Here is a 26,331-nt window from a genome sequence, read left to right on the forward strand (position 1 = left end):
CTCTGGATTTTGTTGCTTATATCTTACCGGAAAGGATGTAAATAGAGCTTGTTACATGAGAAAGAAATTTACAGCAATATGCCCACTCTGTGAAAGAAATGAATTTCAGTCTTCTAAAGTATGTTGCCAATGTAATAATCAGATCTAGATTAAGCAAGCAAAAAGTGTTTTGAAGATTCTGCAACTGAAAAAAAAAATTGTACCTATGAATGACAAAGAACTCAAATAATAGATGATTTGTTACTTTAATTAAAAATGCACAGCAACAGTTAATATTCACTGTGTAGACTGTGCAGTCAGTCAATATCTACTAAAGATAAGATGCACAGGGGAGGTATTTCTTCATAGTCTGCTATATCTCCCATATACTGCCACATGCTTTCCTAGAATGATTTCATTTGATATTTTCTCATTTCGTTTTGTTCTGTTTTGCCTTTTCCACAGAAAGTGAGCTGAACACAACGAGTAGCGCCGAGTTAAAAGCTCAGGACTTCTTTATATCCTGCATGGATGAGGATAATATCATTGAGAAGCTAGGAGCAAAACCACTTCTGGACATCATCGCCAATCAGGTGTGTCATCCAAGAGTACATCACATATGTTTTTAAGGTGCATCATATGCAGCCAGATAGAGACAGCACTATCGGTAGCAAATTTATAATTGTGATAAGTATAAAATATATATGTACATGTACCTTTGGAGTATGTACGATGATTTTATACATGTACCATGCATCGCAGAATCTACAAAGAGGCACATGGTATGACTTTCCACATTGGACCTAAAACATTTTGACAGAGTAATACTTTTCTATCTAAATTTGAAAGCTTGAAGGCATTAAATGTCAGTATAGGTATTGATGTCTTTTAAAGTATTGAAGACTTTTTTTTTTCTAATATTGTGAACTTGATTCTTATTCATTTTGTACCAACAAGGACTGTGGATGTGTTTGCTATAACCCTGCAGAATTATTACAACGGTTCAGAAGTACATTGTTTCATTGATTCTTGGATTCTAGTCATTGATATAATGTCTTTGATTAACTCCACCCTTTGTTTGACTGATCTGAAAATTCCATCAAATTTTATATTTCTCATCTCTATCCCACACAGTCACAAATAATGTATGTTCTTGTATAGACCCTTGTCAAATTCGAAAGCCCCACTCCCTTCATGGGGCACTCCTACATGTTTGACTTTGAATCACTAATTTTGCTGGCCTAGGAACATCCACTTTTGCTAAATTTGATATTACTTCAAAAAGTGGCATTCTCCTCAGTTTAGAAATTGACCTTACTGTAGAAAAAATTATATATAAAGATAGATATTTTTTGTAAAGATAGAATATTTTGTAAAGATAGACATTTTTGTAAAGACAGATATTTTATAGAGATAGATATTTTATAAGGATAGATGTTTTATAAAGATAGATATTTTATCTGGTGACTTTTAAAATAGTTGGTTTGGTGATGCAAGGTTCACGTGATGTGGACAGTGTGAATGTTGATGACATCACATAGATCTGAAGTGTGGCCTGTGACCATGTAGTGCTGTTTTGATCAGTGCCTCTCTCCATGTGTGGACATTAAAGGTGTCCTAACCTTGGGAGGGGGGACACACCGGTGTCGCCGGACGTTGGAATTTAAAATTGAATTGCGAAAGGATGGGGGGTACATATCCACCGAATTGGTTGTAAATTGATTAACCAAATCTAGCAGAAAAATCCAGATGGGGTCTGCAATTGCATTACGGTGAAGACATGGGAAACTTGTTGAATCATTTATCTATTCCTCAACGCACACACACACACACACACACACACACACACATACACGAGCACACACACATACACACACAAACACACACACACACACACTCTCTCTTCCTTCTTTTCTTTCTCATCTCTGCTCTTTGTAATGACTTTGGATACTTTGCGTGTACATTGTCTCTTCTTTTTTTTTTACTAGCATTCCCTGCTGTAAATAAAACTTAGCAGTATACAGACTGTCAATTACAAATTGTCAGTGTAGGTCCCCTGCAAATGGTTGATATAAAAAAAAAAAATGAGCACCATCGTCATAGTAACTGCTTACCCCACCATCAGAAAGTGTTAGGTGGAGCCAAAAAAAGGGGGAAAAAAAACACCAGAACATCTTTATCCATCAAGGTAGGAGTATCTAGAATTCCAGCAATCTTTTTAATTGTAAGCTTGAAAAAGAAGAATAGTATAAAATCAAATCAGTGTAAGGGTGATATCAAAATTTGAATTAAAATGAAAAGAAAAAAAAAAACTCAAAATATTTTCCTGTGTTAATCTCATTTGCATGCAAGTTATATGATCCCTTTCTTCTACTCTTTCCTTGGACAGAAGGGGATAAAAGAGCACTGATCCAGTTATTATTTGAGTTTGAAATCACCTTTGATAGGACCCACCTGGTTTCCAGAGGGTTAATATCCAACAAAGTTATTTTGATATCCCTCAGGTCCTCAACCAGTTACAGCGTATAATAATGTCCCTGAGGTAGTGACCATCATTTGATTTGACCTTCAGCCCTAGATTGGAAGTCATCCTTCTTCTTACGGATGGCTACAACCAATTTAATTAGACCACACTCCTGATGAATGAGACTTATTTCAGGGTGACGCAAGCTGACCCAGTTAGGGCCACGTCTGCTTTTCAGTCAAGAGGCCGATGGTTGTGTGTTACCAAATCTTCCCTCTGTTTCTGACAAACTGCTCTACCCCTCAAGGAAGACATGGGATGAAAGTTAGACATGTAAGAGACCAAGACTGCATTTACTGTAAAAGTGGAAATTTTTGCGGTGTTGTCATTTTCGCGCATTTCGCGCAACCAAAGACTAGTGCGAAAATAAAAGCACATGAATATTTTTGCTTGCCATATGTTCCTGTGCGTGAAGTCTAGATTCCGCGGATTTAAAAACACACAAAACTCTTCTTACCGGACCAAGCGTGAAAAAAGTAGTCGCATGAAAATATCAACTTTTACAGTATCAACTTTCTTATGTTTGAAACCTGCTTCAATACCCACTATCAACACACGTTTGCAAACGCCTTTCGGATTGTGCTTCTCGAGATGTTGCATTTGTCAGCTCTGTCTTGAGTTGATTGGGAGGCCTTAATTGGCACTGCACAGCTCCATAGTGCAGTTTGACTCGAGGAGCAGAGATGTGTCATTTGCAGTGGTTGACGTGGGCAAGTCTGAGTATCATAAACATGTTTCAAAACAACTTTACGTTTATTGACTCTACAGACACATGTTTCTGACTCAAACATGTTTGCGATGGCACTTTTTCGGATGTTTCAGAAACACATTTCTAACCCCATAATCAAGAGAGCTTTGCATTTTATATCAACTGCCCAAAACTCCCTAAAAGTTGGTTGGAAACCTTTATAATTCTGTGCCAGAAGTGAGTTGATAAATGTACACTAAGCATGTCAAGTCCACAAAAGATCCTTCTTTAACAACCAGAGAAGAGTGTTACATCCCTCCAATATGTCCCCTAGAGACCAGGCATGTAACGTATACAAATTTGTACCTTGGTAATATCCAGCCCATCTGATGTGCTAGGGATGGAGAACAGAAGTCAGCAAACTGGCATTGCCCAGACACATTGTGCTGTACGAAAGAAGACAAAGAAAGAATGGGATAAAAGAAGAATTTGAAAAGGAGAAGAAGAAGGGAAAAAAAAAAGAAAAAGAAAAGGAGACAAAACTGAAGAAGAAGAGGAGGCAAAGAAAAAGACGACGAAATAAAGAAAGAAAAGAGAAAAAAAAGGTACAAAGAAGGGGAAGTTGGAGAAAAAGAGGAGAAAGGAAAAAAGGAGAAGAAAAAAGGTAGGAAAGGTAGTGAAAGAAGAAGAGGAGGATATAAAAGAAGAAATTTAAGAAAGAGAAGAAGACTTGTTTTCACAGATGCCTTGATCAATGACTTTGGTTGTGCTCAGTTGGAAATGATTGCTTTGTTGGTTTAGGCACATTATGAAATAAGGCAATAATGTTATAACAACATGGCTGGTGCATCTCTGTTTTCTGAATGCTGCGTCTGCATGCGCTGGTAATGCCGGTAAATCTGAAGCCCTCCAGGATGCTCACTCTCATGATCCTCATGGATTCTCAACATTGGAATCCGGTGGGAAATTGGATTTCTTGGTAAAATGAAAACGTGTCCAAACTTTGTGTTCTGAGGGATAAAAGGAAGGGGTCAATGACCTGAATCTTTTAGGCATAATATCTTACCAACATCACTCTACAGTTCTCCAATGCTTCGTGATGATGACATCTGTCACTCATCTTCTTGACAACCTCTTTTCTCCTCTGTCCTTTACATCTCACCTTCAATTTCTCTTCCATAAAAACAGACCAACTCTCATCACTCAACACATTATTTTACAGGAAGTGAATGGGTCATGCATTTTCATACTGTATTATGGGAGTTTCTTTATCTGAGAGTGAAGTGGTTAGTTGTGGTTCATACATTTACTGTATTATGGTACACATTGTTTCTTTGATATTGGAGTGAATTGGTTAATTGTGGGTCATGTCATATTTACCTCTTTACCACCACTTTCTAACCCTACTTTCTCAGATAAACTTTCATATTTTGAATACTGTGCAATCATTAGCTAAATTCTGTTGAGCACCTTCACTACAGTGTATGTAAGTGGGGAAAATATAGTACCAGGTACTTACTAATTTTTTGCCGTCCCTATCAGTTATCTTTTTTTTTTTAAGATAGCAGTTAAACAATGATTAGTACACCAAGAACAAATGTGTAGAAAGCTAGAAAATGAGAAAAGAAGATTTAAAAAAAGAAATGAAAGATTGGATGCTTGTTATCATGTTTGATAATAGTCATCTTCATATTCATATAACGACTTTCATATTCAAGACCTATATCTTGACCCTGGCATCATTAGGACTGTATGTTGTTGAGACTCTGTTCCTGCTGGTGTATTTGATTATACCCTGTGAGCTTACAAACAAAGTTTTAAAGTCCATACGGGGCTAGATTTCTAATATTGTTCACAGGTTTCAAACTTACTTCAGGACTTGATTGTGAACACATACAAGAAACATGTTTCTTTTAGGCGGATTGTCTTCTGACCTATGAAAAGTCCAGAGGCAAACTGGAATTGCTTTCTGGAAACAAAGAGTTTAGTAGAACTTGTGTTTCTTACATGGTCAAGAGTCAGGAGTTATTATGCAATATAAATTGTTTAACCTCCAAAACATGGTTGAGGAGTTGACATTTTACTTGACCTTGAATTCCCCTCCCAATCATATGCGTATGTAACTGAGATTGTATGTGCATACACTTGCTTGTAAACTATCTAGAATTGCACTTTTGATTGACTGGTCAAACAGTTTGTGATTATACAGCCTGAAGTATTGAGTATTCATTGGTTGTTGCCACCAGCAATCTTTCAGTGTTTTCAAAAATAATCTAAAAACTCAGTTGTTCCATTAATGATTTCATTTCAAATCACATATGATCATATGGAAGGGAAATGAGCTAAATAAATGTATTGTGGTCATTATTACTATTATTATTATTATTATCATTATTATTACTATTATTATTATTATTATTATTATTATTATTATTATCATTATTATTACTATTATTATCATTATTATTATCATTATTATCATTATTATTATCATTATCATCATTATTGTTATTATCATTATTATTCTCATTAGCAACTACAAGTCAGGGAGGAGGAGACTCATTTCAGTGTCTGAACATCCTGTTTTTTTAAACATGTTCAACATTGTGACTAGAAACTGGATTTAAAAAAGATAACAGTTCTTTTGTAAGTCTGAAACTTCTCAAATGTGTCATGATCCTGGGGCTCAGAATTCAAACAGTCTTTCCCCTTTCCTCCCAGTTAGGAGGTTGGAATGTGACGGGGACGTTCAACGCCAGCACGTACAACTTCAACCACACGGTGAAGGTCCTGGAGTCGCTGTACAGCGAGCAGCCGTTTTTCAGCCTCTTCATCGGCAGCGACGACAAGAACTCCTCGAGGAACATTCTCCAGGTGAGTCGCGCTCTTCTCCCATGTCGAGCTCTCTCGATATTAACAATTGCTGTGGGTCACTTTGATGATGTGCAACATGATATGTCAAGATGGAATTAATCTTACCTCAGTTGAGAATTTGTTTTGATTTGGTGGTGTTACTTTTCGTGACTGTTTTGTGTTTTTTAATTTTGTGTAGCAGTCTGAAATTAATGAAAGTGAGAGAGAGTGAGCTGGAATCAGAGCATGTATCATTTCCACACAAAGGATAGAATGACTGGTGCGAACTTTGACCTCTATGTATTGCATTCATCTGCGTTCTACTAAAATGTGAGATACTTGTACCATTCCTGTGTGATGATGATGTTTAAATGTTTTGGGAGTGAAAGCATAGTGAGCTGTCCTGAAATGTAAAAAAAAAAGACAAATAGAAATAACTACTAACAAGCAATCATATTATGTGACTAAATAACCAAACGACTGACTTACCAAAAAGGTCACACTGTTCTTTCACATGCTTTGCATTTCAGGCAGCATGTTTTCAGTAAAGCAAAAACAGTTTGGGCATTGTATTGAAAAAAATCAAGCAATTAACTTTAATTAAAATTACAATTCAGCAAAAATGGAACAAAAACAAACATATGAACTTAAACTGACATTGGTGATGCAAGTCACATGTATGCTTGGATGCGTCACTCTGTAATGTTATATGTGTACATCAGATATGCAGTCTTAACCCGTTGAGGACAGTTTGATTTGCTACAACACGCATTTCCCACGGACGCTTGCCCGAGTACACTCGGGACTCGTCCTCAATGGGTTATATGCTGGTGGGATTCTAACACTATGGCTCAAGCGCTACCTTATCATCCCTCTGAAAAAAGAAAAGAAAATGTGGGTCAGGGTTGACCACTGCCAGAGTATCCAGCACGACTTGACTGTACACAGATTCCATTTCACACCATAGATCGGGAGTTGGTCGAAATCAGTCGAGCTGTAGCATTGATCGAGGCGCCCGGGGAATGTAGTGGCACGGAATCCAATAGCCCAATTAGCATGTTTAATTTCATTATGATGGTTCTCGTGCCCTGGAATGTCGCAAAATAACGGAAGGTGATGAATGGAAAGAGTCAAGTACGCAAACAGTTGCTTGGGTGCACCACTCGGTGCCATCTCCCTCTATTCATCAGTTGGTATTTTCTTATGCAATCAAGTCAGTATACAAACTAGAAAAGAGTATGACATCATAAACAAATACTAAGTGCTTGAATTTGTGGCCTGGCATATTAAAACCTTAATGACTTCTGCAAACATTGATTTTACGACCTCGAGATATTTCCTTTTATCGTAATTAGGACTCTAATTTTTTAAAATAAATGATTTATGATCCGCAGCATTTTTTTTTTAATGCAAAACTTGCCAAGAAGAAGTATGTGAGTGAGCTGACTAGTGCAATGATGAAAGTGTGAGAAAATTAGCTCTGAAGTTAAGCTAAAATTCAAACTTTCAACCAAGAAGGAAATTTAAAGATACTATGACAAAATGCTTCAGGTGAAATAGGAAAACTTACTTGTATTTCGAAACATCTGCTAGACAGCAGGTATGCAAAGTTTTGGGTTTTGAGCTAATGTCAGATGTATTATTTTACAGCCAAATCAGGCTGTTTTCTAGTTTTCTCATCTAATGGCATTATTTTTCCTCTCTCTTACCCTTGAATCAAATGGCACTAATATTTTTACTTTGCTATACCTACTTGCAATAATACAGGTTTGATGTGTGGACATCTTGATCAGAAAAAGACAGGAATTTTGTTTCAATATGAAAGAAAGATTCAGTATCTCTCATTTTTTGGTGTAGTTATTCCTAAAGATATGCCCCAACAGTGTATCTGTGTTTGTTTGTTAGTGTGTGTGTGTGTGTGTGTGTGTGTGTGTCTTCCTTGTGTTGTCTACATGTAGTTTTGAAATTTTTGAATTCATGTATGAATGACAATTTTCTTAGAAGGGAGTGATCTGTGAGACTTCTAGAATATACTAACAATTCAAAGCAATTCTTTTTAGATAAAAAGTGATATCATGATAATTATTCCAAACTAAATTTATGAAAGTTTTAGAGCTTTTTGAATACTTTCATGGTAGCTAGTGCATTTGCAAATTTGGGATTGTAGTCTTTAAGTGCAAACTTTCTTACCCTTTCCAAGCTTCTCTGAAACTCCCGTGAATGAGACCCAATAAAAACAAGAGTCTGTGCGCGACAATATTTCTGCAGGTGGCTGCTTTCACTCAACACAAAAACATTCCTCCACAACAACCCATGAAGGCCTGGCCTATCGCAGTACGGAGTGTAGGCCAGTGAACTTTGACATGCCTTCCGTAAATTCACTTCAAAACTTTGAAAAGAAGATTTTAAAAAAGATAGGAATATCGCATACGAACCAGCGTTGGCAATTTGTCCATAGTGACTGCTGGCAAAAGAAGAGTTTTTGATCTTAAAGCATAAACAATCCATCGCAAAGGAAGAGTTTTGAAGCAAGGATAAACAATCAGTTGCATTTAATTTATTTGGTTGAGGTTAGAACTGTGACACTGTTACTTAAATAGTGGTCGGAATCGTTGAAGCAGCTCCCTCTGTGGAATTTTCTGTTAAGTGTCCGTTTCCCCTACCCCACCCCTTGTGATTTATTGGCTGTTTATGTCACTTGAGGAATTTTCATTCCTCTCATTGCTGGTAACTCTTGTCACACTCAGAAAAGTTTAAATCTTGACTCAAATCTTTTTTTTTTTTTTTTTTGTGATGGTGGTACAGTAGTCGCCGCTTAATCAGGAGGGGTCGGGACAGGTTTTTCTCATGTGTTTGAATGGGGCTCTTGCTTTTTTTAAGGCATTGGCTGGTGTTCCAGATTATTGGGTGAGGGCTGTACTTTGCTAGTGCTTTTATGGGGCAGGTTTTTTTCTTCTTTTTTTTCACATGAAAAAAACCCACACTATTATGAGAGGTGGTGGATTGATTAAGCTCTGATTTTGAAACAGAAACTGGTAACAAACATGAAATGATTTGTTGGCTAAATTTGGTTTTTGCACATGTGCATCAAAATTTGAATCAAGTTTGTCTGTTGTTGCACCTCACCAATAAACATGGAATCCAATGCCATTGCCCTTTGCTGATATCTTGTATGTGTATGTACACTTGAGACAGATGCACTCTGTATAGTAACTTAAGCAAGAAATTTTTGAAGTGATTGTCTGCTTTAAAAAAAAAATATAGTGACAACAACAACAAGAAGAATATTTCCTGTTTTCTTCCCCAGATTGCTCGATCTGGATTACTTTTACCTGATTCAAGCTACTTAGTCAACAAGACAGAAGATGATCCTGTGAGTATGCAAACTTTTGTTGTTGTTGTTGTTGTATTTTTGTTTTTGTTTTATCTTTCATTAGATTGTTGTTGTTTTTTGTTCTTGATTTTGTCAGTGCTTTTGTTGTTTTCTTAGCAAAGCAAGACTTGGAGAGAGAGAAATGGGAACATATTGTTTGACCTCCTTCAAGGCAGTAATGCCTTTATATTTTCTCCTTTTTTTTAATAGATTCTACAACCATACCATGAAGTCCAGGCCTTGAAATAGGATTTTGGAGGGGCAAGGCCATTTAGAAAAGGGCACCTTTTCCAAGAGGCCAGCCATGAAAGGGCACTTAGGTCAGTCAGAGGGGCACCAAGGCCACATTGAAAAGGGCATGTTGGGTGTTTTTTTAAAGGGCGATTTTTGCGACGTTGCAAGAATTTTATGTTTGTTTTTTTCATATTCTAACAACAACCCCCCCCCAATTACATAATATATATACAGTCAACCTCGCGTAAGTCGACATAATCGGGACTGAGCAAAACACGTCGACTTACGCGTAAGTCGACATTTTGTCGACTTATAAATGAAAATTAATTTCCTCTGTACAGAGTAAGATTTGGATCACGATGCAGATCGCTACCCATATATCTTACTCCTTTTGCCGCCAAAACATGCCTACTGACATGAGCAACAATAATGTTTTAGTTCATGCATAAATCTTGCGCGGGTTAGTAACGACGACAACGCACAATTCCCAAATCTCTAGAGAGATTTTGAGAGAGCGGGATCGGAAACCTAGGCCCGTTTCTAGACACTTAACGTTTTAAACTTAATTTGAAATATCAAAGGCAAATTCCCCAAAATTGAATTAAACTTTGCGATTTAAATTCAAGTGCGTTGCTGGGAAGATATGCGTGTAATTTTGCATGATTCTGTCGAGATTATTTTTCAGTGCCGACTGAGTTGAAATATGTGTGATTTTCCTTCCCTAAGTCGCCATATTTGTTCTCCTCCGATTCGCAACATTATAACTACCGCTCTGTACGGCGCGGGCCTGTCTGAAATAAGAAGAAGAAAAGTTTGTTCATCCGAAAACGACATCTTTCGGACTACTATAACCTCCGTAAAAACAAACCTCTTACCATTGTCGGACTAATTTAACTTTGGACTGAGATTTAAAACTTCGGCATAGCGAACTTTAACAATAATTCGTTATCATTTTTTTCATTGACATTTTGTGAAGCAGCATGCGTTTCGGTAGTTTGAAACGTGTAAATGTTGCGATGTCTTTCCTCTGCAAGTGCAGACTAAGTTCGGTCACGGCGAAAGTTCCGTTACGAAATAAAAAATAATGCGAGCCTTTTCAACAATAACGCACTTCCGTACATTTTTATGCGTTTAAACGCAGTTTCTAGTTTCGGACAAGAACCGCAAGTTTTTTCTGCAACGCTCTTGCGTTTTAAAAACAGATTTGCATTTGATTTTTAGAGTTGCGTTTAAACGCAATTGAGTTTAAATTTCATACAATTTTCTAGTTTTGCGTTATTATCAAACGCAAGTCTTTTCAGCGTTCCGTGTGATTTGATGGACTTGTATTTGATTTTCAGAATTGCGTTTAATTTTTAATTTTGCTTACGATAAGTCTTTTAAACAATAACACACTTCCGTAGATGTTTAGAGATGCGTTTAAGCGCAATTTCTTATAGTTTCGTACAAAAACCGCAAGTCTTCTCTGCAACGCTCTTACGTTTGAATACACCGTTACGTGATTTGATGAACTTGCATTTGATTTTTAGAGTTGCGTTTAAACGCAATTGAGTTTAAAAAAAAGTTCCCTTCAATTTTCTAGTATCGTGTGATTATCAAACGCAAGTCTTTCAGCGTTCCGTGTGATTTGATGGACTTGCATTTGATTTTTAGTGTTGCGTTTAAACGCAATTGAGTTTAAGTTTCCTACAATTTTCTAGTTTCGTGTGATTATCAAACGCAAGTCTTTTCAGCGTGCCATGTGTTTTGATGGACTTGCATTTGATTTTCAGAGTTGCGTTTAAACGCGAGTTAAAAAAAAAGTTCCCTACAATTTGCATACAGTTGCATTTAATTTGTAATTTTGTTTACGAAATAAAAAATAATGCAAGTCTTTTAAACAATAACACACTTCCGTAGATGTTTAGAGATGCGTTTAAACACAGTTTCTTATAGTTTCGTACAAAAACCGCAAGTCTTCTCTGCAACGCACTTGCGTTTAAATACAGCATTACGTGTGATATGATGGACTTGCATTTGATTTTTAGAGTTGCGTTTAAACGCAATTGAGTTAAAAAAAGTTCCCTACAATTTTCTAGTTTCGTATGATTATCAAACGCAAGTCTTTCAGCGTTCCGTGCGATTTGATGGACTTGCATTTGATTTTTAGTGTTGCGTTTAAACGCAATTGAGTTTAAGTTTCCTACAATTTTCTAGTTTCGTGTGATTATCAAACGCAAGTCTTTTCAGCGTGCCATGTGTTTTGATGGACTTGCATTTGATTTTCAGAGTTGCGTTTAATTTTTAATTTTGCTTATACGAAATGAAAAAAATAATGCAAGTCTTTTCAACAATAACGCACTTCCGTCATTTCCGTAGATGTATAGAGATTTATTTAAACGCAGTTTCTAGTTTCCTACAAAAACCGCAAGTCTTCTCTGCAACGCTCTTGCGTTTAAATACATCGTTGCATGTGATTTGATGGACTTGCATTTGATTTTTAGAGTTGCGTTTAAACGCAATTGAGTTTCAGGTTCGTAACAATTATTTTCTAGTTTCATATGATTATCAAACGCAAGTCTTTTCAGCAACGCAATTGCGTTTAAATGCAAAAGTTGCGTGTGATTTGATATCACCTGCATTTGATTTTTTTGAGTTGCATTGTAATAAATCTTTTTAGAAAGGGCCCTGGTTTTAATACCGCTTCGGAATAAACAACGTTAGAATATTCGGATTTACAAAAACAGGGGCAGGGGGCACATACCCCCCCCCCCCCCCCCCCCCCATTACTTTTTGGGGCACCATCAAAATGTGCCCCCTTTTCTGGAATATGCCCCTTTTTAGGAGAATGGGACCGATTTTGCACCTTGGCAACTGAAAGTACAAAAAGGGCCTGGAAGGAGCACAGGGGCAGCTCTCGGGGGGGGGGGGGGGGGGGGGGGCAGGGGTACACAGTGCCCCTCCATCTTTTGGAGGATCAACTAAATGTGCCCTTTTTTCTTTGAAGGTGCCCCTTTTTTCCTGTAAAGGGGGGCACACTTTTTCCTAAGGGGCAGTTTTAAGAACCAAAAGGGCACTTTGAGGAACAAAAAGGGCACTTTGAGGAACAAAAAGGGCACTTTGAGGAACAAAAAGGGCACTTTGAGGAACAAAAAGGGCACTTTGAGGAACGAAAAGGGCACTTTGAGGAACAAAAAGGGCACTTTGAGGAACGAAAAGGGCACTTTGAGGAACAAAAAGGGCACTTTGAGGAACAAAAAGGGCACTTTGAGGAACAAAAAGGGCACTTTGAGGAACAAAAGGGCACTTTGAGGAACAAAAATCAAAAAGGGCACTTTGAGGAACAAAAAGGGCACTTTGAGGAACAAAACTTTCAACTAACCAGCCAACCCGTGTTCACATACAGTGTTACGGGGGTGGGGGATCTGCACAATTTTTTTTACATTTCATTTCACTTTTTTTCGCATGCGTGCCCTCGATCACATTTACTTTGAGCATGCGGGCATGAATGCAGAGCAAGAGAGATGGCAATTCTCACAGCCGTCCGACATGCCTGGCACATGGCTTGCGACCACTTGCTCCAGACGATTTAATAGCCGCATTCCCCACAGTAACACACGCATGCACATACTGCACCCATCCAACGCGCTCAACCGCTGATTGCGACACTCGACGTACAGACACCATCAACGTACTTCCGTACGTACGCACGGGCACACTACGAATACAGTCCAGGAAGACTACTACCTAGCTAGTACCCCCGCTGCGCTGCGGAGGCAGTCGGAACGGTCAAAGCCGGGTGGCCATACCGTACGTACATAAGTACAAGTGTACGTACATGTCGTCTCGTTGAGTTTGAATCAGATAAGAATAGTGGGACGCGAGTGAACTGAACAGAAGGTATGATATTTGAGATGAGGAAATTTGTTCAAGCTTATTGAAGTGTAGACTTTGAGAAAGGGCATATTATACGTCATATACAAGAACTTTCATTTTAAAAGGGCACCACGGCCACAAGAAAAAGGGCACATTTTTTTTGGCCGTAACTTTGATCACGGAAGAAAGGGCATTGCGGCCAACGAGAGGGGCACCAACGGCCATGGCCGTCGGTGGCCGTCGGTTAATTCGAGGCCTGGAAGTCCTTATAATGCCATTCCTCACTGTGTTCAAGTTGGTTTTATTGAATAGAGTAGAATCAGATGAGCAGAATGACAGAAATTTCATCGAAATTGTATTAAACAACTAAGAAAGTCATGGAACTGAGAAATTTTCAGACTTCACCCCGTGATCGATATCAATTCAAACTTGGTGAGGACTTGTTTGAATGTTAAAACCCCTTCTTTTGATAATTCCAGGCTGGGTCAAACTTTACAACCTTCAGTGATATGGATTTTCTTCCCTACCCTACTAGCCATTCTCTGTAAAGGAATTCTTAAAGAAAGTTTGTGAAAATTCTAGAAGATTTATAAAAGCTTTATCTGGAATAACAGCACCACCACCAAAGTACAGTTTTAAGAAGGAGTTATGATCTGGTATCCCCATATACTGTAAAAAGTGGAAATTTTCGCACATTTCCCGCAACCAGAAATTAGCAAAGAAATAAAAGCATGTGAATATTTTGGCTTGCCTTATGTTCCAGTAGTTGATGTCTTGATTCTGCCCAAATAAGAACACACAAAACTCTTCTTGCCCTGCCTTCGCGCGAAAACATCCACTTTTACAGTAACACAATTTACTCATGCAAGAGTCATCTTGCCAGTTTGGAAGTAAAGGGGCACTGTGCCAACAGCGAAGTTCATGTACTTACACCAATTTGCCCTATAACTGATGATAACATAGGCCTACTTGGCAGTGTATCCAGTTATTTCCATACAGTGTAAACTCAAGCACGATATCCACCACTTGAAGGCAGGAAAAAAAAAGTGGAGGAGGCATATAAACAAATACTTTGAAAACATGGAAAGAAGAAGAACGGTTATTTCATCGCTCGATAGCATGAGCTGTGCCGTAACTCTAACATGACTGTTATTACCCTTACTCTGCAAATATCCAGCCAATGTTCCTCACAAAATGGTCCATAAATGTCTCGGCAAATTCTGATTGATGTGGCAACTGACAGCATTGCGACGGCCCTCAGCACCAGGGCACTGTAGCTCAGTGCTATAGGGATGTATGGAACCAATATTTGCAGTCTTCACTATGATCCTGTATTTTCATGGTTTTCATTACCGTATGGAAATATTGACATTGGACTTCATATTCACGATACTATATGCACTACATTTGTATCATCAAGTCTAGCTTTAAAATGACATGACAATTCCAGCTAGGAAGTCAAAACTTGTATTTGTGACTATCTCCTTGAACCTGTCGTGTAATTAAACATCAGTTCTTATCGATTACAACAGGAAACTCTGATATTATGAATATCTTTACTCTTATCCTAACACAAGCCATACCCAAATCTAGAAATGTCGCTATGGCGACTGATGCCTCCGCCATAATGCATGATGCTCCCAATAGGTGTATAGGACAATGTCTTCAAAATGTGTGATGACAGTTTCACATAACTGGCAAAATATTGAAATGACAGGTTTGTCAGAAATATCTTGAATGTTCACTTTCCTTGAACTAGGTTTGCTATAATTGGCTATGAAAGAGTTCAGGTACATGTATTTGGGGAATTGAGGATTTTTACTTAACTTCTGACTGACCCTTTTATAAGTTTATGCATTGAGCAATTTTAAAGGTATGAAGAAAGAGTGTAATTTAACAGTGCAAAATAGATTTTTTTTTTGCATTAAAACCTTGCTTTGACCCTTAACCTTTGACCTTTGACCTTCTGGCAGGAAATTTCCAAGAGAATCTCCATTAGGTATACATGTACATATTTTATATTGAATTTTAAGAATAATAATGCAAGCATTGCATATGTATACTAGTACAATGTATATGAGGGAAATAGTAAAAATATTGAGGAGTTGACCTTGACCTTTGACCCCCTGACTATTGACCCATGACCCCTATATTCCCTAGATAATCCCTGCCAGTCAGTACATGCATATGTACCAAGTTCCATGAAGATACATTGAACCATTTGCGAGAAAAGTGAAATTGTAACAGTTTCACCCAACCTTTGACCTTTTGACCTTTGATCTTATGACATGAAACTCTCTCTGGAGAATCTTTACGCAGTAGTACATGTCTACAGTAAGTTTCAAGAAAATACCTTTGGGCATGGCATGGATATGGGGGAAATAGCAACATTTCTAGCATTTGAACTTGACCTTTTGACCTTTGACCTCTTGCCAATGTCACTTGAATTTACTCAACTAATTGCCCCATCATACATCATCCTTGGACCAAGTTTGGGGAAAGCTGCTCCATCCAGTTTTGAGTTATCACATAAACAGATAAATTTTAGGATTTGACCTTGATCTTTGACCTTTGACCTCTGTCCGATTTAACTCAAAAATCAATCAAGTAATTGTCCCACCATACATTATATTCGGACAAAGTTTGGTGAAATTTGCATGATCCAGTCTTGAGTTATCGCGTAAACAGATACAATTTCATGATTTGACCTTGACCTTTGACCTTTGACCTTTCGTCGAATTCACCCAAAATCTAATCAAGTAATTGCCCCATCATACTTCATACTTGGACCAAGTTTGGTAAAATTCCAGTCAATCTTACTCAAGTTATCGTGTAAACGAATGTGGACGGACGTACGGACGTACGTACGGACAGACGGACAACCCGAAAACATAATGCCTCCGGCACCACTTCGTGGCGGAGGCATGAAAATAGAATTGGCTCATAGAGTATAAGTCTTCCATGTGTTTGACTTTTCAACTAGAAGGAACTGCATTGATGGATTGGAATTCCATCTTAATATGTTTCTAGATTACAAGTGCTTCGACCACCAAAATGTGAAAAGAAACCATGAAAATGTAGGCCTATCTCTGTTTTCACAGGAATCAATGAAGTCAGTTACATGTATGATACGTTGTATTTCCTCTGTACTGTATTTGTACAATTTGTATCATATATCATAAAACAAGATTTAAACTGGTGACATCTTTACACGCACATGGTTTTTACTTGAGTGACATTAGTGGTGGCCAGGGCCACTAGAAATTACTGGCGGGCTACCTTTTCATGCCTCCGCCACGAAGTGGTGTCGGAGGCATTATGTTTTCGGGTTGTCCGTCCGTCCGTCCGTCCGTACGTACAACACTTTGTACGTCCGTACGTACGTCCGTCCGTCCGCTTTCGTTTACGCGATAACTTGAGTAATATTTACTGGAATTTTACCAAACTTGGTCCAAGTATGAAGTATGATGGGGCAATCATTTGATAAGATTTTGGGTGAAATCGGCTGAAGGTCAAAGGACAAAGGTCAAGGTCAAATCATGAAATTGTATCTGTTTACGCGATAACTCCAGACTGGATAAAGCAAATTTCACCAAACTTTGTTGGAGGATGATGTATGATGGGAAAATTACTTGATTAGTTTTTCAGTAAAATCGGACAGAGGTCAAAGGTCAAAGATCAAGGTCAATCCTAAAATTTATCTGTTTACGTGATAACTCAAAACTGGATGAAGCAGCTTTCACAAAACTTGGTCCAAGGATGATGTATGATGGGAAAATTAGTTAAGTAGATTTTAGTGACATTGGCAAGAGGTCAAAGGTCAAAAGGTCAAGGTCAAATGCTACAAATGTTGCAATTTCCCTCATATCTATGCAATGCCCAAAGGTATTTTCTTGAAACCTGGTGTGGACATGTACTACTGTGTAAAGATTCTCCAGAGAGAGTTTCATGTCATAAGGTCAAAGGTCAAAGGTTAGATGAAAATGTTGCAATATCACTTTTCTCGCAAATGGTTCAATGTATCTTCGTGGAACTTGGTACATACGCATGTACTGACTGGCAGGGATTATCTAGGGAATTTAGGGGTCATGGGTCAATAGTCAGGGGTCAAAGGTCAAGGTCATCTCCTCAAAATTTTACTATTTCCCTCATATACTAGTATATGCAATGCTTGCATTATTAGTTTCAAAACTTAATACATGCATTACCTAATGGAGATTCTCTGGGAAATTTCCAGCCAGAAGGTCAAAGGTCAAAGGTTAAGGGTCAAAGGCCAGGTTTCAATGCCCCCCCCCAAAAAAAAAAAAAAAAAAAAAATCAATTTTGTACCGTCATTACACTCTTTCTTCACATCTTGGAAATTACTCAGTGCATAAACTTATAAAAAGGTCTGTCAGAATTCAAGTAAAAATTCTCAATTCCCCAAATATGTGTACCCGCACTCTTAGAAAATTAAAGCAAACCCAGTTCAAGACATTTCTGACAAACCTGTCATTTCAATATTTTGCCAGTTATGTGAAACTGTCATGGATCACACATTGTGAGGACATTGTACTATTTGCCTATTTGGAAAATCATGCATTATGGCGGAGGCATCAGTCGCCATAGCGACATTTCTAGTTTTTTTTTTTTTTTTATAAGAAAGTATATGTTTGGTGGCCTGATTTGGGTGGGGGGCACATTGATTTAAGGAAATAGATTAGGTCATCAGATGGCAATAGTGATTTTCTGGCATTTACTGTATTTTTATTGAGGTTTGTACCATTTACACAGCACCCACTACACATCTTTCTTGTTGCTGTATCCGGAGAGCAACATGATATAATCATTCAGATAAATGCGTGAAATGGGTTGTTGAATGAGGACTAACTTTCAATAGATCAACTGATCTGTTACATCAAATTCCTTAGATCTATCAAAAATGTCTAAATGTCAATGATAGTTTTTCTTTATTTTTTTTGTAATCTTATTTCTACAGTGTATCTGAAGATTTATGTTTTGTTGTGTTTTTTTTTTTCATATGTTCCATTATCACCAAGTTATGTCTTTGAGAAGACTTATATGTGTCACTAAAGTCTTTGTGGGGCAATATCACTGTAGCGCAGAGAGTTAAATTGACATCTACCATGTTTATTAGACCAGACACTTGTAGCTCTGAATCCTTGTGGCTGCAATAAACCCAATTTCGCCTAGACAGGTAGTGTTGTGAAACTCCTCATTTCCCAACTCCACTGATCTAGTACGCACAATGCAATGTATACATAACCGGGCTCTCTAGTCATTAATGGAATATTTAGAGTTAGGTGATGTTTTTACAGACGAGTTTCATGGGACATTTTCCAGATTTCGCATCCATTCCCCTTTACCTGGTCTCAAACTAGGGCTGCGTCTTTCCCATGTTTGAAACGCGTTTTCGATACCCACTATCAGAATGAGTTTACAAAGACCTTTGGGACCATGTTTCTTTAGTTCTTGCATATTTATCATCTTCATTGCCAGTCAAGAGGGAGGCGTTGCCAATGTGCAGCTCCATTGCGCTGTTTGACCCAAGGAGCAGAGATTAGACATGCAGTAGGCAGGTCCAAGCTTAAAACACATTTCAAAATGACTTTGAGTACATCATCTCTGCAAAAACATATTTCTGGCTCAAATGCATATATGAAATTGCACTTTTTTCTTTCAGTAAAAGGTGTTTCTTATCCCGTAATCCAAACAGCCTTTGGGATCATGTTTCTCAAGTTCTTGCATTTATTAGCTCACCTGAGCCAAAGGCTCAAGTGAGCTATTGCGATCGCCCTTCGTCCGGCGTCCGTCGTGCGTCGTGCGTCGTGCGTCGTCCGTCGTCCGTCGTCCGTCGTCCGTCGTCCGTCGTCCGTCGTCCGTCGTGCGTCGTGCGTAAACTTTTTACATTTTCATCTTCTTCTTGAAAACCCCAAGACCGATTTTCATCAAACTTGGCAGGTAGCATCCCTAGGGGGTTAGGAACTCAATTTGTTAAAATGGGCACCATGCCCCACCCAGGGGGCCCCCAGGGGGGCCCAAACCCCCCAAAATTAAGGAATCTGTAAAAATCTTCTTCTCTAGAACCAGAAGTGATAGAGCTAAGTTAATACTATGAGTTAGTACATTGATGACTGTAGTTTCAAGTTTGTTCATGGCAAAATTAGGGGTGCCCCCCTTGGGACCCAGGGGAGGGGGGTGGGGAGGGGTTCTAATGGGGCCTAAATTGTACATTTTCATCTTCTTCTTGAGAACCCCATTACCCATTTTCACCAAACTTGGCAGGTAGCATCCCTAGGGGGCTAGGAACTCAATTTGTTAAAATGGGCACCATGCCCCACCCAGGGGGCCCCCAGGGGGCCCAAACGCCCCAAACTTAAGGAATCTGTAAAAATCTTCTTCTCCAGAACCAGAAGTGATAGAGCTAAGTTAATACTATGAGTTTGTACATTGATAACTGTAGTTTCAAGTTTGTTCATGGCAGAATCAGGGGTGCCCCCCTTGGGACCCAGGGGAGGGGGGTGAGGAGGGGTCCTAATGGGGCCTAAATTGTACATTTTTATCTTCTTCTTGAGAACCCCATGACCCATTTTCACCAAACTTGGCAGGTAGCATCCCTAGGGAGTTAGGATTTCAATTTCTTAAAATGGGCACCATTCCCCACCCAGGGGGCCCCCAGGGGGGCCCAAACCCCCCAAAATTAAGGAATCTGTAAAAATCTTCTTCTCTAGAACCAGAAGTGATAGAGCTAAGTTAATACTATGAGTTAGTACATTGATGACTGTAGTTTCAAGTTTGTTCATGGCAAAATTAGGGGTGCCCCCCTTGGGACCCAGGGGAGGGGGGTGGGGAGGGGTTCTAATGGGGCCTAAATTGTACATTTTCATCTTCTTCTTGAGAACCCCATTACCCATTTTCACCAAACTTGGCAGGTAGCATCCCTAGGGGGTTAGGAACTCAATTTGTTAAAATGGGCACCATGCCCCACCCAGGGGGCCCCCAGGGGGCCCAAACGCCCCAAACTTAAGGAATCTGTAAAAATCTTCTTCTCCAGAACCAGAAGTGATAGAGCTAAGTTAATACTATGAGTTTGTACATTGATAACTGTAGTTTCAAGTTTGTTCATGGCAGAATCAGGGGTGCCCCCCTTGGGACCCAGGGGAGGGGGGTGAGGAGGGGTCCTAATGGGGCCTAAATTGTACATTTTTATCTTCTTCTTGAGAACCCCATGACCCATTTTCACCAAACTTGGCAGGTAGCATCCCTAGGGAGTTAGGATTTCAATTTCTTAAAATGGGCACCATTCCCCACCCAGGGGGCCCCCAGGGGGGCCCCAAACCCCCAAAATGAAGGAATCTTTAAAAATCTTCTCTAGAATCAGAAGTTATAGAGGTAAGATAATACTATGAGTGAGTACATTAATGACTGTATTTTCAAGTTTGTTCATAGGAGATCAAGGGGTGCCCCTCTTGGGGGCAGGGGGGGGGGGGGTTGGTTGGGAAGGTCCAAATGGGGACCTGAATTGTACATTTTCATCTTCTTCCTGAAAACCTCATGATGTATTTTCATCAAACTTGGCAGGTAGCATCCCTAGGGGGTCAGGATCTCAATTTATAAAAATGGGCACCATGCCCCACCCAGAGGGCCCCAGGGGGCCCCAATCCCCCCCCCAAATTAAGGAATCTTAAAAAATTTGGGCCCTTATTGTACAGTTTCATCTTCTACTTGAGAATGCCTGGTCAAATTTTGGTAGAGCTGTGAATAATTTAGATTAGTGACTGCGTGAAAGGTGAACTTGCGATACTCAGGTGAGCGCTAGACCCGCGGGTCTCTTGTCATCTTCATTGCCAGTCGAGAGGGAGGCATTGTCAATGTGCAGCTCCATTGCGCTGTTTGACCCAAAGAGCAGAGATGAGACATGCAGTGGGCAGGTCCAAGCTTCAAACACATTTCAAAATGAGTAAATCATCTCGGCAAAAACGTGTTTCTGGCTCAGATGCATTTGAAATTGCACTTTTTTCTTTCCAGAAAAAGGCGTTTCTTACCCTGTAATCCCAACAACCTTTGGGATCATGTTTCTCGAGTTCTTGCATTTATCATCTTCATTGCCAGTCGAGAGGGAGGCGTTGTCAATGTGCAGCTCCATTGCGCTGTTTGACCCAAAGAGCAGAGATCAGACATGCAGTGGGCAGGTCCAAGCTTCAAACACATTTCAAAATGAGTAAATCATCTCAGCAAAAACCTGTTTCTGGCTCAAATGCATTTGATATTGCACTTTTTTCTTTCCAGAAAAAGGCGTTTCTTACCCCGTAATCCAAACAGCCTTTGGGATCATGTTTCTTGAGTTCTTGCATTTATCATCTTCATTGCCAGTCGAGTGGTAGGCGTTGTCAATGTGCAGCTCCATTGCGCTCTTTGACCCAAGGAGCAGAGATCAGACATGCAGTAGGCAGGTCCAAGCTTCAAACACATTTCAAAATGAGTAAATCATCTCGGCAAAAACATGTTTCTGGCTCAAATGCATTTGAAATTGCACTTTTTTCTTTCCAGAAAAAGGCATTTCTTACCCCGTAGTCCAAACAGCTTTGCATTTATTATCCCAAATTTCCCCAAAAGTTTAATCAAATTGAGTTGATACCCAACTGCAGTGCTTTCAACTAAACATGTTTCAAAAGCCAGATTGTGGCCATTAACCCTGTTAGGATGGACTGATTCTGCTACAACAGGCATTTCCCATAGACACCTGCCCGAATATACTCGGCACTCGTCCTCAGTGGGTTTAAAGAGGGGCCCTGAAATCAAATGCTTGTTGATTTGTGTTGAATAATATGATACCCTCAACATCACTTTTGTGGTAAAACAAATATCTAGGAACATTCCATATATCTTTAACGATTTTTTCTTCTATTTTTCTTCAGATTACTTGGGAACGCCCACAAAGAATCCTTCCAAACCAATATTCTTGAGATGACATCATCTGTCAATCATTGCTAAAGTACTAAAATGTCTAACAAAAGACAATGGAATGCACCCTCCTCCTGACTCAGCATAACTTGCATGTTTCTGTCATATTAACGTGACTAACAAAAGACATGGCGAGGGAACATGCAAGTTATGCTGAGTCGAGGGGAAGGTGCATTCCATTGTCTTTTGTTAAACATTTCATTTTCAGTACTTTAGCAATGATTGACAGATGATGTCATCTCGAGAATATTGGTTTGGAAGGATTTTTTGTGGGCGTTCCCAAGTAATCTGAAGAAAAATAGAAGAAAAAATCGTTAAAAAGATATGGAATGTTTCTAGATAATTGTTTTACCGCAAAAGTGATGTTGAGGGTATCATAAATCAACACAAATCAACATGCATTTGGATTTCAGGGCCCCTTTAAAGCTCAGCATAAAGGCACCCATAGACATACAGAGAAATCAGCAAGATAGAGGGAGAGAATTGTATATAATGAGTATCAGAACGGAGTGAATTATACGGAGTAGAGACATGATAGAAAGTGGCATGTGATAAGACAGAGAGATATACAGACAGGACATTAGAGGGAGGGAGAGACATAAAGAGACAGAAACAGAATGCCAGAGAGACAGAGAAAGATCCATAGAAGTGTGAGAGAGAGAAAAAGAAACAGACAGACAGACATACATACAAACATACACTCAAACATACAAAAAAAAATGCAGAGGCAGAAAAATATGAAGAGAGGAAGAGAGGGGAAAGAGAGGGAGGAAAATGAAATTGGGTAGAAACTTTGAAGTGTACATACTAGAGTACAGAGAAAACCAAAGGAGGTATGATGATGATATTGTTATATCATAATATGATATAATTGTATATAATATGTGACCCTGCACCTCAAAACAAACAAAAAGTCACCAGACACGAATTTTTAGTTAAGACCATATTCTGAAAGAGCAGACTTTAAGCTTTAAAATGATGTATAACTCAAATCAAATGGACTCTCCTAACCTATCTAAATATTGGAAAGAAAGCACAAACTCAGGAAAAAAGTGAACTGAGAAAAGAGGCTCTGAAGTACAGTGTCTATTCAAGCGCTTAATCTTTACCAAACCGTGCTGGCTGTGCGATGAATGGGACAAAAAACAGGAAGTAAACCACCAGAGTAACAACAATGAAGAGATTACCAGATTAAATTGAAATTATACATGCCTCATTGACACATTCTGTCCATGATAAATGCCATCTTTCAAAGCAGTAGCACTATCCTTTCAAAAATTATTAGAGTTGAAAGTGAAGAGTGTGGACAAGGTTTTTCAGAAATGAAAAAGGGATTCTAAAGACACACCTAATCACACTATTCTACCAAAAATGTTCGAGATAAACTGCTAAAAAAACACTTTCCTGCCCGTTTTATGATACCAAATTTTAGCATAATGTGAAAGAAGACTCGCTCTTTCAGAAAATATGAAAAAGTCAAGTTCGGCTAGGTTGACCCATTTCACTTATTTTTCAGTCCTCACGCAAAATCAGTGTGTGCGACTTTATGTTCGTTTTGAGATGCACGGTCACATATAATAATTCAATAATATGATAAAGTAATCCTATCTTGTTATAATAAGATGATCATAAAATAATATAACAGTTTGTTCTTTATCCAGGGTAGACTATTCAGTGTTGCCACTGCTCTACCAGACAGCCCTGCCATTATTATTACCCTAGCATTGCCAAGTACCCATTTATAAATTTAAAAGAAAACCCAGAGAGTCAGAGAAAAATATGAAAGGAAGGATTGACAGAGATATCTAACCTGTTGAGGATGGACTGATTTTGCTACAACATGCATTTCCCCTAGACCCCTGCCTGAGTATACTCGGGACATGTCCTCAACGGGTTAAATGGTGACAGGTACAGTTCAAAGAATAAAGGAACATAGACTAGCAAACCTTAGATGATGATGGGGGGGGGGGGGGGGGGAGAGAGAGACAGGGTTAGAATTATTATAGAAAGAGAGGAAGAGAGACAAAAAAAACCCCCCAAACAAAAACACAAAAGAGAAGCAAAGAAGGTGTTCTCCTCCACATTTGCATAGAGTAAGTCCTGCTCAGGTATCTGTTCCAAGGAAAAGGGGGGGGGGGGGACAAAGATTCACATTGCATTTTAAGTAGCTATTATTAAGGAGTGGGGGGGGGGTAGTGTTATTAAGATGTAGTGATATACAGACATCAAACCCATTATCACATTTCGCGCAGGATTAGACAGTCTCCTGTCCAAGTTCCCTCGTAACATTTTGCTGCTTTATCTCCTTCTTTTCTCCCTCATCTCCTGTTACTTCTTCTTCTTTTTTTCTTCCTCTCGCCCCTGTGGAAGGGGGCGATCAGGTTTCAATTTTGGCCGGGGCAATATGATACGCCGTGATATCTACAAATATCCTCACCAGAAAAAAAAAAGCAAAGAAAAGAGAGAGAGAGAGAATAGAAGAAAATCATAAGGGAATGTAACATCAGAGCAAAGAAGCCAGTTTTATATGCAATATGCCACCTAGACAGTACTGTCTTCGCTGTGCTTCTAGGGACCCTGGACAATACTGTCATATATCTGTGTTGTTGTTATTGTCGTTGGCATGTTTCTTTTCCTTTATAACGTTCAACCGCTGACAGTTAGGGTATTACATGCATAGTGGTGGCAAAATTATATTACTTTGCTCAGAGCATCTCAAAGGTGTGAGATGTAAAGAAAAATAAAAGTGAAGAAAGTGAGCGAAAAAGAGTAATCAAATGCCAAAATGATTGCTTTGTTGCCTGTAGGTCAAGGAAGTTGTCCCTGAGTGCATAACAACCTTTCTTCCCCGTAAGCATGTCTTTCAGCAGCTTGCATTTTCTGAGACTCAACGCCAGCATTTATGATGATTGTAAAGGGAAGTCTAGAAACTGTTAAACATTCATTGTGTTTTGCCAGTGTTTTCGTGTCCCAGGCAATCTGGTAAAAAATGGCAACATTTGTGGAACAATTTCTCCTTTCTCTCTGTTCCGTTTAAACGACCAGGCATTAAACTACTTGCTCTTTTGGTATTCACAAAACTGTCCAGCTTCGATGAAATTTCTATCTCTCTGGCCATATGATTTTTATCTTTATAGTCAATTGAGCTTTAAAGGGTGTGTACAGTTCTGGTCGAGGTGAGGAGTTAGCTTTTAACGTTTTGCGAGATATTCAGAAACCATTCTATGAGATGTCAAAGAGCATGCAATTCTGAGGAGTATCAAAAGTTTATTTGATGAAATTCGGTTTTGAAATGGCTGAGATATCCATAAACAAAGTTAACCAAAGAGATCCTAATAAAAGGCATGGCCTGTCGCCTTTTATTATTATCACTTTTTTGGATATCTCAGCCATTTGGAAACCAATTTTCATCAAATAAACGTTGAAACTTTCTTAAAATTACATGCTCTTTCATATTTCATAAGAGGTTTCTCATTATCTCACTTAGGAATGTTCAAAACATGAATTCCCACCTCAACCAGTACTGTACAGTCCCTTTAATGTGTTGTAGAATTGTTAACCCCCCCCCCCCCACCAAAAAAAAAAAGAAAACAAAAGGAGGAAGCTGACTATTTCATGTGCTTCTTATGCAGAGAAAGGTCAGCCCCTTGAAGAAATGTAAATTCTCTTGGTGACATTCTACTAAGGCCAAGTAAAAAAAGAAACCAGTTTCTCGTCCTCGCGCGCATCGATTTTGGCCACCGCATCAATTTTTTTACTATTTACTATTTTCAAAATGGCGCTGAAAATACCAAGAAATTCATAATTCTCGTCCCAGCCCGCTCCCCGCCCGCATCGATTTTCAGTTGCCGCATCAAATTT

General features: G+C 38.9%; 1 protein-coding gene across 1 annotated transcript in view; it reads left to right on the forward strand.

The window, feature by feature from the left end:
• Positions 1 to 26,331, forward strand: part of LOC139742629 (endothelin-converting enzyme homolog) — a 162,977-nt gene that overhangs the window by 108,909 nt on the left and 27,737 nt on the right. The window contains exons 5-7 of the mRNA XM_071653154.1: positions 445 to 572; positions 5,913 to 6,065; positions 9,352 to 9,417. Coding sequence (XP_071509255.1) covers positions 445 to 572; positions 5,913 to 6,065; positions 9,352 to 9,417 — 347 coding nt within the window. The remainder of the gene's footprint in view (positions 1 to 444; positions 573 to 5,912; positions 6,066 to 9,351; positions 9,418 to 26,331) is intronic.

This window comes from Diadema antillarum, unplaced genomic scaffold (assembly GCF_040938485.1).
Source record: "Diadema antillarum isolate AM-2024a unplaced genomic scaffold, OU_Dant_1.0 seq00001010_RagTag, whole genome shotgun sequence".
Taxonomy (NCBI): Eukaryota; Metazoa; Echinodermata; class Echinoidea; order Diadematoida; family Diadematidae; genus Diadema; species Diadema antillarum.